The 17,876-nt window shown below is 37.4% G+C and overlaps 1 protein-coding gene across 1 annotated transcript; it reads right to left on the bottom strand.

Annotated features, from left to right (window-relative positions):
• Positions 1 to 875: 875 nt before the first annotated feature.
• LOC6651268 (transcription factor castor) lies at positions 876 to 4,044 on the bottom strand. Its single transcript, XM_023180623.2, has 4 exons — positions 3,061 to 4,044; positions 2,012 to 2,705; positions 1,552 to 1,937; positions 876 to 1,487 (listed from the first exon to the last, which is right to left on the bottom strand). The coding sequence occupies exons 1-4, from the start codon at positions 3,991 to 3,993 to the stop codon at positions 1,089 to 1,091; spliced, it is 2,412 nt and encodes an 803-aa protein (XP_023036391.1). The 5' UTR covers positions 3,994 to 4,044; the 3' UTR covers positions 876 to 1,088.
• Between the last annotated feature and the right edge of the window lie 13,832 nt (positions 4,045 to 17,876).

Raw genomic sequence — 17,876 nt, 5'->3', positions numbered from 1 at the left:
AACAAAATTGCAAAAAATACGCAAAAAAAACCCAAAAAATAATTGCTTCTGTGTTAAGTAAGTTTTTGCTTAGCTGGGCTGTCTCTACTTGTATCTGTCTCACTATCTTTATATGTATGTCTAGGGAGCGCCCAGAGTTTGTGTAGCTGATTTGTGTTTAGAGAAATAATATTAAATTCATACAAAAATTATAAGAAACCCATAATAAAATCAATAATAATTATTTGAAATTCTGTGTGGCAATTGTTGTTTCCATTTAAAGAAGCATTTTAATTAATCAGAACAAAACTTTCTACGAATAAAAAGAAATTTCGTTGGGATTTCAATATTCTTTAATATTAAATAAAGAAAAAAACAAATTAAAAACATAATCATCATTTACTAAGAACGCAATTTATATTTGAAATTGTTGTTTCTTGTATTTAAAAATCTGTTTCTTAACCTGGTTTATAAGAGACAAGACTTAATTTATTTTTAATTTATAATTATTGCATTTAAATGTATTTATTGGAATGTTGCAGAGCTACAAAACAGCATTAGGTCTTATATAATTAGTTTTATTTATGCTTATATCACAAGAATATTTAACAAAAGTCTCCTAAGTCCTTAAATTTAATTCTAAACGAATCCTAATTTGTTACAGGCAATCGAAAAAAGCGATTTTTTTTAAGGAAAACATCACAGTTTTTAGTTGAACTAAAATTCAATTATTTTTCTTGTTTATTATGAAAGCTGGAAATTTTTGAAATCAATGGGGCACTCAAATGAAAAAAAATATATATAGATAATTAATAATTAGAAAATATTGCAAAAAGCAAATTCAATGGCAATTTATATAGACAAAAAACTTGAAAAGTTTTAAGAAAAAAATGTCACTGAGTTTGCTTTTAAATGGATTTTGAGTCAAGTCAGAATGAAACGTATTTGGTCCTGCCGCAACTACCTAATCAAAAACCCGGACCCGGAAACCTGCTTAGAGCGCGTGCCTGGCCAATGTCCATTAAAACTGTTCAACGTCAGTAGGTCAACTATAAAAATGCAAGCTACCCTTATCATCTAGTTAAGACGGCAGGACTACGTTCCGATTTCTACTCCTTGAACTCAGGCTTAATATTAAACTCGGTTTTGGGTTGCTGTCCACCTGGCATCGCTCCTGCTCCCGCCGCGGCAGCAGCGGCAGCACTAAAGGCCGCCAGATTCCCCAACATGGACGCATTCTGAGGCATACCAGGATACAGATTCTGATAGAAGAGCGGATTCTGCAACTGGAAGAGTGCCATCAGATGGGTTAGTTGGAAATTTGGAGCCGTTGCATCTGCTCCGGTCGCAGCAGCGGCGGCAGCAGCAGCATTGAAATTGGGCAGCAGATTGGGGAATACTCCATTCGAGGGTGCCAGTGGATTTGCAACTGGCAAGGCAGGATTACTAACATCATCTTCGACTTTCAAACGTTTAACCTCTGGCTGTTGTGTATCGGCAGGCAGTTGCTGTAGATAGTTAAGAGATAATTAGCTAATCATGATAATTATTAATTAATTATTCTGTACTTACAATTTTCTTGGGTGGCCTGCCACGCTTGCGGGCCAGGAAATGCTCGGCAGAGAGGGAGGACAGAGGCGTGGAATTATTGCTGGTGGGTGGAGGTTGAGGCAGCTGCGGTGTCGGTGTGGCATCTAGTGATGTTTCTTCCACGTCCGACTTGGATTTGAACTGTTGGTACGCCTGCTCTCCATCCTGACGATCATGCTTACGCTTATGGCTGATCATCTGGCTACTGGAGTGCAGGATAAAGTTGCAGTTCTCACGTACGCAATGGATATGATTGCACACAGTCGAGAATTTGCAGTCTTCGAAGGGACAGGCTTCGGTCTTGAGTATTTTCTTAAAGCCATCCATTTTCAGCTGATGGTCTTTAAGATGATAGGTCTTGTGTTTGTCTGAGGGATGGAGGAGGATAGATAGATGGTAAGCAATAAGTAATTTTATTTAGCTATCAAAGAGTATGTCTTACCCATATCGGCCTTGTTTTTGAATGTGTGATTGCAGCCCTCGCGACAGCAATGATAATGCGATATCTTCTTGCCATAGAAGGGACAATCCTCAATGCGGCAGTTTTCGTGGGCGCGAAAACGTCGGAAACCCTCATTGACTATCTCCGAGTCCTTACGGTGGAAATTCGCATGCATCTGGACATCACTGGTGCTCACATAGACCTTGGGGCAGTGTTCGTAGATGCAATGGTAATGCGTCTGCTTCCAGTTGTATGCACAGCCGGCTCCATAGGATGGGGCGCAGTCGTCAGACGAGGAGAATCTTGCGAATCCCAGCTTAAGACTCTCTTTGCGTTTCTTGTGCCACTTCAAATGCCGAATGATATCGTCTTTTTTGCTAAGGATCTTACCCTGACAGGGCTCATCGTGGCAATGGAAATGCTCACGTAAATTCTCCTGTCTACACAAAACGTTCTCGCACTCCAAATACGATGAGACCTTGCGCAGATTCTTCAAATTCTCCTCGTTCTGCAGAAAGGCATCCAAACTGCTGGCTGTGGACAAACTTTGGACAACGCCTTTGCTTTGATCACTGGATGGTGGGGTCAGCATAGAGTTCGACTGGGTCTGGGCAATTGGGGTATTTGGTGTATGTTCCATCTCAACGGGCGTGATGCTGTATGAAGAGTCGGCCGGCTGCTTGATGGGAGTGTACTGCGGGAGCAGGGAGATAAAGAGATCGGGGAACTATATTAAACTATATGTTGGCAGACTGCTTGGTGCCCAACGGCAGCTGTTGGTGGGGAATCAAACCCACGCAATGCCGACACAGCTGTTTGTTTTCATTGGAATCGAGATTTTTTTCTTTCTTTTTTACTTATATTTACTTTTGCATAAAAAAGAACAATAACAAAAATGTTTTTGAATCACGAATTATTGCTTATACTCCTATGTAAGTGGAAAGGCTCAAATTTCATACATAGATGTCCCCAAAAAGCGTGGGATCTTATTATTAAATAAGATAATTATTTAATTCAATTTATGACTTTAAAAACGAAAGTGAACTTACCATGCTTGGAGAATCAATACTATCGATAGTGCTCTCCAGAGGCTGTACTCCCGACAACTGCATCAACTTTTCAGAGCTACCATTGCCCGATGAGCTGCAACTATTGTAACTGGACAAAGGTTTCTCATCGTCTTCATCATCATCATCATCCTCATCATTATTATCTACTACTTCTTCTATTTCTTCATCCACTTGATCTTCATTTTTCTCATATTTAAGTGTGACGGCCGAAACTGCTGAGGCTATTGTTGTTGTCGATGTTGCTAAGATATCGTTGGCAACATGTTGCGCTGCTTGCTCGTTTGGCGTTGATGTCACTGTGGAGGATTGTAGAAAATTATTTGTTGTAATTTGCTCAGTGTTTAATGTTTGCAAATTGGATAATTGTCCCAATTGTTGTTGTTGTATGGAGCGGGAACTGGGTGTGTTAGGTGTTAATAGGAGATTTGAGGTTGTCAACAAATGTTGCTGCTGCTGTTGCTGTTGTTGTTGCTGCAACATGTATTGCGTTAAGGGCAATGTGCTTAGCAACATTTGTGGCAATTGGTTAGTGAAATTCATAGTGTTTGTGTCGTTGTTGTTGTTGTAGGTGTTAGGGGTTGTGGGTGTAGTTGTTTGCGTTGTAAATATGTGTGGTTGTTGTTGTTGTTGTTGATGTAACGAAATCAAATTACTATTGGGATTGGGACTACAACTACGGCTACTACTACAGTTCGTGTTTTGCGAGTTAATGCGTTTTTGCGTTCTTGTTTTGAGTTGTTGCTGCTGTTGTTGCTGTTGCTGTTGCAGGCATGTGCTGCTGGTGATATCCTCTTTCTGTGTATATGATGTATATCCTGTTAGCTGTTGTTGAAATTGCTGTTGCTGTTGTTGCTGCTGCTGCAACAAATTCATCATATAAAGCTGCATAATAAATTCCATTTGATTCGACATATTTGCACTTTGATTTTTTCTTTTTCGATGAGGGCACAACACAAATTTAGTTCGTTTTCTTTTTTATAATTTTCTTATTGAAACGATTTTCTTTATTTTCACTTCACGTCTCAACACGACAATTAATCTCGATCGCACGATCGCTTAGTTTCGAATAGCTCAGCGATCCTCAAAGTTCGGCTGCGCAGTTCAAACTGTTCCAACTCTTCCGCTGTCTCTGGCTAATATAGCAAAAATTACGCAAAAAGGTTTCTCCAATAACCCAATCCGAGCAGCAACCCTCTCTTTCGTCTCTTAAAAAACCGATCTGCCAAGAACTCTGGCTCTCCGTTTTTTCGTTTTCCGCTCTCTCTTAAAAAATAGCCCAGGTCCTCACATTTGGTCGGTGGTGAGTTGAACTCCAACCCTTAGTTTTTTAGCGACCCTTCCATTTGGGAAAAATGTGTTTCGGGAAAACTCTATATTGCCCTTGCGTAACTTATTTTCAGTTTCCTGCCCGGTTTGCTTCCTTTTTTTTTGCTAGTTTTTCTCGACCAATAAAATGCCACCATTCATGTAAATTTATATAGAAATTCGTGTTTTTTAGGTAAAAAATGTCATTGGAAGAGCGAATGATTGTCCAGGAATTTCCCCTCTCTAGCAAAGTGTGACAGAGAAAGAGAGAGAGAGAGAAGGATATGATCAAGAGTAAAGGAATTTAGTTGCAAAAAAAAAATAGACAGCAAAATATTTGGGATTCTCAACCGACTATACTAAAATACATAATCTAAACATTGATTATGCTAAAAAGTAGAACTTTAATTAATTAAATGAAATATAAAATGTCTTAGTTCAATCTGCAGCAAACTGTTTAAAACCATTGAATACATATATACATATGTACTTTAACATTTATCAGTTATGAGAAGGCATTCAAAAGACTTTCTCACATCGTCTAACAAACAGAAAACAATTTTAAAATTTGTTCACTCAATCGCATTTCCATAAATATAATCAAACCTTACAAAATGTATAACCCGCATCCTTGATTCATTCAGCGAATCCTTATGCAAATTCTTTTTGCAACCAATAAACCTTAAAAACTCCAATTTGCGCGCCCAGCAAAGAAAAAGAGCCCAAAAGTAAATCTGGAGCAGCTGCTCGTCTTTAAGATAATCGAATAAAATCCATTCAAATGCAAAAAAAATATATATAGGTATATATATTTCCTTCCTATTGCAAAAGTTTTTAAAATTAAAATCACAATCGAACAAAAAAATCTACATTACAATCGCGCAAAAAAACTCAATTAAAAATGGCAAAAATTTTCTTGAGCTGAGCTAAAAAAAAATTTGCATATAAAAAAAACATTTGCAGAAATTTTCAACAGCAGCAAACCCTTCGCCAACAATAAAATGAAACCCGTCATGTAACATCCGTTACGCAAACTCCGAAAATCCTTTGCAATGTAATTTGCATAAATTATTGTTGTAAAATATTGGCAAGTCGAAGAAATTTGCATAATTTTGGCACAGGCGCAGCAACGACCCGAGGCGAGAGAGGGCGAGCAGGCAGGATCTGGATCAGAGGCAGCCAGTGTTATGCAAATGGACCTGCAACACCGGAGAGGGTGATCGAAACGAAGAAGGAGGAGGGTTCGACTGCGCACGCGCGCCATGTGGAAATTTATGCAAATCACGAAAGGAAATCCATCGAACAAATCGATTTGGCGAAGGGCGGAAGTTGAGGTCGATTGATTTTGAATGTGGGACCAAGCAAGGATGGAGGAAAGGGATAGAGAGCGAGCGAGTTGGTTTGTCACTTGGTTGGCGAATTGGGATTGAAGTGGATTTACCAATTGTTGCCATAATTGAGTGACATGGATAACACAGACCCAGGGCTAAAGCCAGAGACGTAGCACAGCCAGAATGATGTTCCATGTCCCAGGCTATTGATTACAAAAAAGGTTCATCCACGTTAAAATGGCAACTGGCAAATGAAAATGAAAATCTGCATGAAAATGCAGACAAAAGCCCATACACATCTATAGTATAAAGACGATTCGGAGTCAAGGCTTGTTTTATTCCTGTTTCTATTTCCATTCAAATTTATATTTCCATTTATTCTTCTATGCTTTTGCATTGTGAATTTGCATATGAGAATTTTCTACATTCAGTTATAAATAAATGTAATTCGAAATGGAAAACTTTTGTACGTATATTTTGGTCATTGTTGAGAGTTGTTTTTTGATTCCTACTCCCGAAGAGGCCTTCTCTCTCTCTCCATCTCTCAAAGGATAACAATCGCTTTGCCCATAAAGCGACAATTATTATTTCAGGACTATGTGTAGTAGTAGGAAATGTTGGGCAATGGCATTCAGGAATTAGCATTACACTAGAAAATCCTTTGGCTAGCAAATTGGATGACATCTCTCAATTAGCCTAGTGACACTGACAATGCTGGGGACGACTTTATGGGAATTTAAGTGGTCTTCAAGCAAAGTTAGTAATTGTAAAAAGAACTCTAAACTAAAAACTGTATACAGTGATGCCATCAACGTGAGAAAATCTTTGAGAATGTCTCGTGAACTTATCTCCATCTTCCTAATTACGTCAATTGCCTATGGCACATCTATTCTATTCTGTCCTTCCTCACAATTTCCTCAATTTCCTAACAATTTATGCTAAAAAGTAAACAAAAAACGTTTGAATATTCAATCCGAAGGGGCGCTTCAGTGGGCATGGCACACCCTGAGCAAGAAAATGTATAGATAATTTTCCATTTTTCTTCCTTTTTGTGTGATCTTTTGTTTTGGGATGCGTTTAGCCGCAGATTTATTGCCTCAACTAAATCCCAACTTCTACCCTCGAACATTGAATCGAGATATTCTATTCTTTCTACAATATCGATGATATTTCAATATATTCATAGAGAACTTCTGCCACATTGTTTGCCCAACTTTACTGACCCTTAACGAATGCCCAGGATATCAATGACCACAGCAAATGCTAATAGGATCTTTATCCATTCGTAAATGTCCTTTCATAATCTTTTGACATCAATGTAGACACAAGCGTGAAGTCGCAGATTATCTACAAGGAGTGGCTTAGGCCCAAGGAGTGTGTCAGGTAACAACACCTTGACCAATGGTCGGCGCGTGTGTTCCACACATAAAGTATAATCACTGGTCAAGCAGTCAAACAGGTTATTCAGCCCTTTTCCTTAAATGGTGGTTATAAGTGAGCCGTAAGGTGAACGCGTGGCCAAGATAATAAGACGCAAATGAATGGTCAGTTAACCTTAACCAAAAGGTTTGCTTTATTTGAAGTAAATGTTATCACTCTCCCACTGACAATTTATAACGGTTATTTTGGTTTTTTTCTTTAAGAAAATTATAAAAAAAAATCTTAAGAAAAATGTTTCCCATCTAAAACCTTGTACTCCAGGTCAGAGGCCGCACAATAAACCGAAAGCTGCAATTTTATTCGCTTTTGCGCATCCTTTTCGGAAGCATCCCAAAACAAAAGGGTTGAAGGGTCGCACAAGAAGCGGTCCTTGCCTAAAACCGGACCGGACTCACGGCCACGAATCAAAAATGAAAATCACACAACGGCAAACCGGTTTGGACATCGGCATTAATTTTCAGAAAGGCCGCGAAGAAAATTTTCAACAGCAAAAAAAAAGGATGAAACCCTTTGCAGGATATGCGCGCCATATGGCGGTCCATTGCGGGATCTGGTCAATATGAAAATACAAAAGCGGCAGCATCATCGTTCTGGCTTCGGCCTGGGTATTGGGTGTCTCCTAACGGCTGCTGCTTATCCAGTTTGAGCTTCACCTCCTGGGGTGGCAGTCGGGCATGAAGTAAGTTGGACAAACGGGACAATGGCGACCAAGTCGGGGTTCAAAGGGTTCCCTTGCGGTCATGCATTCAAATTATCTTCCTATTTTGTCTACAACATGTTTAACATGGGGTATGTCCCGCCTGGGAAGCTCCTTGACAAGAGGTCAGCCATTTTGTTGAACCCAAACGTGTTTTCCCATTAACGGACATTTCTCAAGAAATTCGCAGGCAGTTATTTTGATGAAGAAATCAAAGCAAGGGTTCATCCACTTGTATCATTAAACCTAAAATTCGTCGTTTATTTTCTCCTCCTTATTAAACGGAAAGAAGAAAGGGTCAAGCCCATAAACAGTCGCGTGGCCAACTGACCTAATGACTGACCATTATTCAACACTTTGGCATCAATAACCCTTCTTTAATTTACCTAGAACTGGTTCTTGACCGACACAAAAATATTTAATGACTTAAGCGCGTGTCCAAGCTCAATGTCCAACTGGTCAGTCAAAGACACAAAAAGTATCCCTAAGAAGACACAAGCAATTGCCACTTCACACATTTGCATTACCATACAAAATGACTTTGCCTTGCACTCAAATTAAGCAGCATCCCTAAGATCTGTTGACAAAATATTTGAGGATGAAGATTCTATTAGCATTCGGTGTGGTCATTATTCCAATTCCTAGATTTATTTAAAAGACCAACCCAAGGCATTCGTTAAGGGTCAGTAAAGTTGGACAAACAAAGTGCCAGAAGTTCCCTATGAATAAATTGAAATATCATCGATATTCTACAAAGAATAGAATATCTCGATTCAATGTTCGAGGGTAGAAGTTGGGATTTAGTTGAGGCAATAAATCTGCGGCTAAACGCATCCCAAAACAAAAGATCACATAAAAAGGAAGAAAAAAGGAAAATTGTCTATACATTTTCTTGCTCAGGGTGTGCCATGCCCACTAAAGCGCCCCTTCGGATTGAATATTCAAACGTTTTTTGTTTACTTTTTAGCATAAATTGTTAGGAAATTGAGGAAATTGTGAGGAAGGACAGAATAGAATAGATGTGCCATAGGCAATTGACGTAATTAGGAAGATGGAGATAAGTTCAGGAGACATTCTCAAAGATTTTCTCACGTTGATGGCATCACTATATACATTTTTTAGCTTAGAGTTATTTCTACAATTACTAACTTAGCTTGAAGACCACTTAAATTCCCATAAAGTCGTCCCCAGCATTGTCAGTGTCACTAGGCTAATTGAGAGATGTCATCCAATTTGCTAGCCAAAGGATTTTCTAGTGTAATGCTAATTCCTGAATGCCATTGCCCAACATTTCCTACTACTATACATAGTCCTGAAATAATAATTGTCGCTTTATGGGCAAAGCGATTGTTATCCTTTTCTCAAAGGGCGAGAGAGAGAGAAGGCCTCTTCGGGAGTAGGAATCAAAAAACAAAGTTTTCCATTTCGAATTACATTTATTTATAACTGAATGTAGAAAATTCTCATATGCAAATTCACAATGCAAAAGCATAGAAGAATAAATGGAAATATAAATTTGAATGGAAATAGAAACAGAAATAAAACAAGCCTCGACTCCGAATCGTCTTTATACTATAGATGTGTATGGGCTTTTGTCTGCATTTTCATGCAGATTTTCATTTTCATTTGCCAGTTGCCATTTTAACGTGGAGGAACCTTTTTTGTAATCAATAGCCTGGGACATGGAACATGGTTCCTCATTCTGGCTCTGGCTTTAGCCCTGGCTCTGTGTTATCCATGTCACTCAATTATGGCAACAATTGGTAAATCCACTTCAATCCCAATTCGCCAACCAAGTGACAAACCAACTCGCTCGCTCTCTATCCCTTTCCTCCATCCTTGCTTGGTCCCACATTCAAAATCAATCGACCTTAACTTCCGCCCTTCGCCAAATCGATTTGTTCGATGGATTTCCTTTCGTGATTTGCATAAATTTCCACATGGCGCGCGTGCGCAGTCGAACCCTCCTCCTTCTTCGTTTCGATCACCCTCTCCGGTGTTGCAGGTCCATTTGCATAACACTGACTCCTTCTCTGCCTGCCTGGCGAACACCTCATTGGAAAGTCGCCTGTGCCAAAATTATGCAAATATTTGTTAAATGCGTTTTCGAGCATCAGTTTCTCGTTCGTTAATGGCAAAAATATGCATAATTTATTAACGAGATGAACCATCAGGGGTTGCTAAGCGATCAGTAGTTATATTTTTTTGAGGCAGCTGAATTTCTATTCGATTTTGTGAACTTTAACACTTATTTTTCCATAGTAGTTTTTTTGAACATTTCATCTTGGCAATTTTCACGCTTTTCTTCAAAACAAGAAGAGAGAATCTTGGCCAATAATTTATCATAAATATTTGCCTTTTCAGCAGCTGCCCAATTTGATTGATGATCTTTATGAATTTCTTAAAGTTGTCTAGGAAAATTGCACAAAAAAAATCATTAACGTTGTCTCAAGTTACCAATTTAAGGATTTTCTCACGAGTTTTTTAATGATTTTTCAAGACATTTTATAAAGTTTCCATTTTTAGGGTTAGACAACTGAAAAACTAATGACAATATTAAAATTAATGATTCTTTGCAATGTTATAGGATACTTTTTTCGTATATTCGGGAAATATTTACCCTTTGGTTATGTTGAAATTGTTGTTAATAGAAGAAAGTAAAAATTGTTTCTTAGGTAGGTACGAAAAAGTAACTCAAAATGTTTTGCAATTTTCGTAATTACTAGTGAAAAAGGGTTGCATTTGCAAGGACTTTCTTCTAAGTTTGATTTTCAATTCGCAACCCCGTGTCAATCTATTTTCCTCTTTTTCCTTTCGTTGCAAATCTAATTCCTTGCTAAGGGTCAGCTGTTCAAGTTCTGTGAACTCTTCTGTAAGAAAACCGAAAAATATGAAATTATAATCTTATTACATCGTCACAACAAACAGCACAACGCGGCGCCCCATTTGGCATCCTTTTGGGCATCCTTTTTTTTAGATGGGCGATCATCATCAGCTGCCTGCCTGCCTGACTGAAAATTGCGCACCGGCCGGAGATATGCCGATGTCGGCATTTGTCCTAAATTTCAGGCAACGTTTTTCTTCCCTACAGCACAATCCTTTTAAAACCCACACATACAAACACAAGCGCACATAGACAGATACACACATACATTGAGACGTGTCCTTACAAAAAGGATTACGCAGCATGCTTAGACAAATGCTTTCGTAGAGAACATCTTGTTATGTGTACAACCAACATTTGGATTGAGGGTGGATCTCGAATTGGTTTCCTTTCGTTTCCTTTTCTTTTTATTTTTAGGAATTTTCAATACAAAAATTTGTGATTTCTTTTAGGTTTTTTTTTTTTGTTGGGGAAAATGTTTTACGCAGTATTTTGTATTTCGGTTTTGGCAGTTGCGCAATGAGCCGAGCAACGCCAACACGATACCCAAGGACAGGATATCATGATCAAAGCACTTTTGCAGCTTGATTGGGTTTCTCACACAACGTGAAAAGGCAAAACAATTGATAATTGGAGTAAAAAAGGTTCCCATCAACATCTCCGATTTTTAATTTAATGTTAGTTGACAAGGTTGTTAGTTAGATAGTGACTAAATGCATATTCATAATGATGATGATGAGATTAAATGTAGCTGCTAAATAACTTTACCCATTCAGCCCCTTTAAAATGTAATTTCCACCCACTCTGACTTAATGTTGTGACCTTTAGCTGTCATCGCAACTCATTTAAATCTCAATCAAGGCACACTGGCACTCGTCCTTCCGCCCTTGGGTGTATGCATGCAAATGTCCTAGGTCAGTCGTCTGTGTGAAAATGACTTGCAAAATTTATGTAAATTGAGTGCCAGAATGGGGCGTGGCATGATTGTCACGTAATATGACAATTAAACGAGTATTTACCAGGTATTTCCATATCCATGTAAATTGAGTTTCGAGGCAATACTTAAAAAACTTTTACGAATATAGGCTTAGAGACCTAGGCAAACATGGATATAGTTCGTTTAAATCTTTGCAATTTCAACTTTAATTTATATTTGTTTAGACAGTCGAGCATAAAAATTGCCCAAGACAAGAACTTCTGCAAAAAAAAAAAACAACCCCTTAAAGTACAGAAGTTTCCCTGCTTACAATTTACCTTTTGCGGAAATTAAAGAAAAATAGCAAAGAAAAAAAATTGAAAATTTTGGCTCTAGTCAGGCATAAAGGTACTTTTGCCACAGCTTAGCTCTGTCGGGCTAGGTCAGGGTCCATTAGGTTAAATGATATTGATGATGATGATGATGATCGAAGCGACAGATCAGCTGGCCCTCGAATGCATTTGTCTTGGGGGTTAGTTTTGCCCTTAAGTTAAAGTTTCATTTCATTTCATTTGCCATTTGCCTGGGAAATTTCTCACCAACATAACATAAAATAAGAAAAGAAACCTTATTGAGCTGTTTATATTCGACTTGGTTTACGTTTTGCTAATAATGCAATAAATAGGATTATAAATGCAAGGACATGGCGTCTCTGTTGACAGTTAGCTGGCCAATAGGTCAAGTTGCATTGGTCATTTGCCTGGCATTTAGGGGTGGCTTTAAAATAAAAAAATAAATTCGCTAGATTTTTGTCACAAAAATCAATGTTCTCACCTTGTAATCTGATCTAGGAATTTCTCAATTTTTTCCTGATTAATTGCAAACCTTTCACTGCAACTTTCTTTGGCACTTTCTTTGCCAAACTATGGCAATCGATCATTTTTTTGGCCCAAAGGGGTTGTAATGATTTCCTCATTGAAAGTTTCAAATTTCTTTGCAAGAAAAACCATCAAAAAAAGTATACATTTTCACGGCAATCCTTTTCGGAAAAGGAAATCGAAATGACAAATGCCGTACTAATGATGTCAGCTGCAGGAAAAGAAATGCGTTAGCAAGATTTATGTGAAAGTTGCTCACCGTCTTGGGGCAACCAGCAAAGGGTTATGCCGCGCATGTAGTTACCCTTGCAAATTTTTCCATTTTTTTTTTGCTCATGCAAAGAAAAGAAGTGTTTTACGGTTTTCTGCCTGTTTGAGCAAAAGGGTTCCTTTCATTCAAGTACATAGCTTGCGAAAAAGAAAAACTAGCGAAAATGGAAAACTGCATTCATTTGCCTGAGCTGCATCAAAAATTCATGACGTAATCCTTTGGAAGGGACTGTTGCTATTTTCATGACATTTGATACAGCAAATTGCATAAACAACAACAACTCACAAGCATGGGAAATTAATAAATTCAAAGACCAGGATAGTGAAAAAGGGTTGCAAATTTTCAACAATTTTCTTTGGTATTCAAAAGATTTTGAGATCGAAGATTGCATTGAGGTAAATTTGTTGTTTGGGCAGATTGCGTATTTTGATAAGTGGGAGTTAAAATCTATATAATACAAATACAGAGAAGGCAAAGGCATTTATGAGAAAACACTTGAAAGTATTAGCTAATGGAAGAAAAATTTTAAACGAAGCAAGCAAATGATATGTACCTTTTCATAAAGGTCAGTGTAGATAGTTAAATAGATGTCCATTTTGGTTGTTTAGTTTCTGGTGTTTTAAACAAATAGTTCTAATAAAAAACCTGGTCAATATGAGCAAAAAATTGTAGTAAGAAGTTTTTACAATTCCCTGTACTGGTAATTTTTAGTTAAGGGCTCTAGGAGTTCGGGTGGGAGGGTCTTATGTATCCTGACTTATCTAATTGTAAGACAAATAATGTTTGTGATGTTCAATTCGACCTTCTAAAAATCTGCAACTAAATCAAAATTAAGATTTAATGTTAGCTAAATATTTTCTTCTTCAGCACAAAGTTTAAATTCCATATTTTATCCAGCCACAGACCAAGTATTTGCACATTTCCAATCAACTTCACACAACATCAATAATAAATGTGCAGCTCATGAATATTTCATTGGATTCAATTAAGTTGCCCAAACACAAGATTTCCTTGCAACGTCTTGGACCCGAAAATATTTGCCACTTGAGGAAAATTAACATTTAACACGGTTAATGCCAAACAACAAAACATCAAAATGAAATCAAAGGCATTTCAAGGCAAAGTCGTGTTGTTACTTCATCTTCAAGAATTTGCATAACATTGGCACAAGTCAAAAATCCAAAGCTGTGCATCCGAATCCAACCCCTACTCATTGGCAGATATCCTGTATGCCGCAGTGCCAGGACTCCTGCTTAATTGAAAATGCCAAAATTATGCAAATTATGGTTGAGCAAAAACTGCGTATCTGATGTGCATCATTTGGGTTACATTTGCCGCGGAAAATTTGCAACGTAGTGAAAATGTTTTCCATTTATGTAAAAATAAATTTATGCAGCGGCATTTGCAGTTTGTTATTTACGCTTTGTAAATAATATTAGATTCTGGCATCAGAAGGTGATTGCAATCAGTGTGAGAAATGAATTTTGAATTCCGACAAAATAGTGATTTAGGAAATCAAATTAAAATATGGATGAAATGTTTGTGAAAATTTCTGAGAAACCAATGGCGTCAACCAGAATTATCTCTATCCAGATGTGGATAGTTAAATAGTTTTAAAATTTATGTGTAGTCGAAGTTTGCCAATTCTATCGACAGGCTTTTAAATTTATAGTCATAGGTAAAACATATTCATTGTTAAATTCTTCATAATTATTAAGCTATGTATAGTCAAGCCTCTGAAAGGAAAAAAAACTGCAAAATAATTAAACATTCGTGTCCTTTTTTTCAGATTTCTTGTTTTCTTTGACAAAGATCATTAATTTCTAAAGTCAAGCGATGAAGTTTTATGTCTTGAAACATATTGACAATAGATCGATGATTGATCGTTTTATGACAGAGCCGAAAGATGTCCTTGAAAATGCCAAAACTTTTTTGGCTTGGGATTTGGGGAATGTTTAATAATTTTTGCTATTTAAGAGAACACAATTCTCTTTAAGGAAACTCTTTCCCATTTTATTTTTGCTCACTCTTTCTCTTTCGCCTATGCCAAATGAAATTTTAAGCGGGCAAATGGAAGGTCAGTGGCAGTGGCGAATTTTCGAACACGTAACGCTTTTTAGTGTCCTCAACAATTGAACGCACAGCATCCTTTATATCCTTTGTATTGTAAAAGTCTACCCCTTTCCCAATAATGGCCGTGTCAAAGACAGAGACAGAGAGAGTGAGAGAGATGAAACCTTTGCCAAAATGTAGCATTTATAAAATTTTCAAATCACAAAATTTCTAACAAAAACATAAAGCTGAATGGCACAAAAACAAACATAAAAAAAGGGTTGATAAACGTCCATCCAGCAGGATATACCAACTGCTGGTTTGACTGAGTAAGTGAGTGAATGTGTGTGTGTGTATGTATCTAAATATATGTATGTATGCATGTGTGTTGTCCTCTGTATGAATTGCCCATTAAGATGTTAAATCAACTTGCCATAACTGACCACAGTCGACTTCTTAACTACTGCTAATCACACACGCGTGCCATATAGCCCAAAGGATCTGCTGACAGGTATAGGCCAAAACAAAGAAACAACAATTCTAAAACTGGATTCATGCCCATCCCATGTCCATGGGTAATGGTCAAGCGGTCTGTTTTTTTTTTCCTACAAAAGGGGTTAACTTTTTTGGACACGCGTCAGAAAACAAACAACAACAAAATTTGGAGAATCAAGGGAAAACTGTATATGCAATTGCTGTGGTCAAAAGGGTTGACCACGATGCGATTAAAAATAAACTGGTTTTCCTCGGGAAAACTGTGTGAAAATGCACAGAAAGCAACAGCTTATTGTATATAATTAAGTAGTTAAGCTTTTGGAAAATTACTGTCTCGAATTTCCACAAAGTTTTCCCATTTTCAGTTTCCTTTACCTTTTGCCTAGTTTAATAAATCGAAGGAAGAATTACCGCCCCTTTAACCCTATTATTGAGACCCTATACAGTCATCGATCAAAAACTCGCTTCCTTCCGCAAATATTGCAAGCAAAAAATTCCCACAGTGCGAAAAAATCGTCGAAGGATTGCGATTCTGATCATTAAGAAGAAGAAGAACAACAACAAAATCAAGCGAAAACGAAATTTACGAGCGATCAAATAACCGAAATCTTTGCCCAGGTATCAAAGGGTGCAAAAAATAAAAAAAGAAACACACATAATGCAAGAGGTCCTTTTAGGTCCTGATGCTGAGTTCAAATGTGTCACGTCTTATGATGTCATTTTTGCTGATCTACAGACGGTCTACAACCCCCAAGCCGAAGGAGATAGCCATCGGCATCCTCATCCTCATTCTTAGACGCATCGGGTTCACAGTAAATTACTCTCGGAGGTGAAATGCAAACAAAGAAAGATTTGTTGCCAAAGGTCTCCTTCTGCAACCCTTGCCTATAGAATTTTTCTTTCATTTCCCCTTTTTTCGTCTTCTTTTTTAGATTTTAAGATATTTTTTGTGACGAATTTAATGATTTTTGCCTCAAAATTGGAAACGATTTTTCATTGACCCAAACTGCGCGGGGTAGGTTAAGAGTTCGTCATCGATGGGTATTTTCTTTGTTATATCAGCTTGAACTGGTAAATCCATTCACCCGTGAAGACTTTTACTTTAAGAAGGTTTAAGGTCTCGACTGTAGCCCGGTTTTGTGGGTCAATGTCGCATTAAGCTGAATTTATGACCCAAATGAGGTCCAACAGTCACGGACCTAGACTGACAGAAACTATCTATTATATTCCTATGATATATTTAAAACATCTTATGAAAAATTTGCTGGTTACTGTTGCTAAAATTGTTTCTGCTTATTGTTAGATTTTAGCAACTTAAAATGAATTGGATTAAAAAATGACCTACTAAAAATGGAAAATGCCGACATATGTCCTAAACAACTGAAACATTCTGTTTGAGATCTCTACAGAATATGTTTATACTTAGTTATGACTATGTAAATTCCACCCCAAAGTAAAACTTAAAAAAAAATCTACTGTATCAGAAACCTTAATTAAAAATTTCTATTCAGAAAAATCTGGACAGAGTTTTCACTTATCCACAGTTTACAATAAAATAATTTGATGCTACATTTGCATATATAAAACGTAAAAAAATTGTTGAATGGAAATTGGGAGAAGAGGACCAACATGCTGACCCAAAATTATAAAGTTACAATGCGTGCGGGCATTGGGCAATTGTTAACCCCTTTTGCTACCCCCGAAACCGAATGAATTGAATTACCAAAGTTCGGCTGGACCGTGGACCGTTGTCAACTATGCTTTTGCCGACCCTTAGGGTGTTTAAATTTTACGTTTGGATCTGACCAAACAAATCCCTTCTAATTTTTATACCGAGAACTGCGCATGTGCAGCAGATTAAATGTTGGACGCTCTGCAGCTTTGGTTACCTCAATACCTCAATGCAATGCATGGTAAGGTAAACGGGTTTTGAATTTCCTATGCCGCGTGATGCTTCTTTCGGATGTTTTTTTATGTGTGTGTGTGTGCGTGACCCATCCATCAAAGGATGTGGACGTTGTGGACGTGCGGAAGCTGCAGCATAGCAAAAACAAAAACAAAAAAAAAAAACGACAAGTCATTTGAAGTTTTAATAGATGTTGCATCCTTTTGTTGGAAAACTAGAAACTGGTTTATTATGATGATGGTCATATGGTGCACAGACACAACCCTTTCGCTCTGCCAAAGGAACCGAAATTTTATTTAAATTAAATTTCTTGCATATTCGAGCCAGTTTTTCTCTGGGAAATGTCTTCTGAAAGGCCTTTTCTTTTTCAAGGGGTTTTTAAGAATTATTTTGATGAAATTTATCTCCTGCCGGTTAATGAGTACTTTGGGTTATTGTGCCTCAAAAGGTTTATGGGAAAAAGTGGCATTTTAAAAATCATAAATAAAATTTGAAGATTTAAGGCATAAATTATGAAAAAAGAAACTAAAAAAATATCTATTTATAATATTTAACTAGTCACAGCGGCTACTCAAATGTAGCAGCCTGCAACATTTCAAGTTATTAAATGCCATACCAAA

Source organism: Drosophila willistoni, chromosome 3R, assembly GCF_018902025.1.
Source record: "Drosophila willistoni isolate 14030-0811.24 chromosome 3R, UCI_dwil_1.1, whole genome shotgun sequence".
Classification (NCBI taxonomy): Eukaryota; Metazoa; Arthropoda; class Insecta; order Diptera; family Drosophilidae; genus Drosophila; species Drosophila willistoni.
Note: the sequence above shows the minus strand (reverse complement) of the source record. Positions and strands in the feature narration are given on the sequence as shown.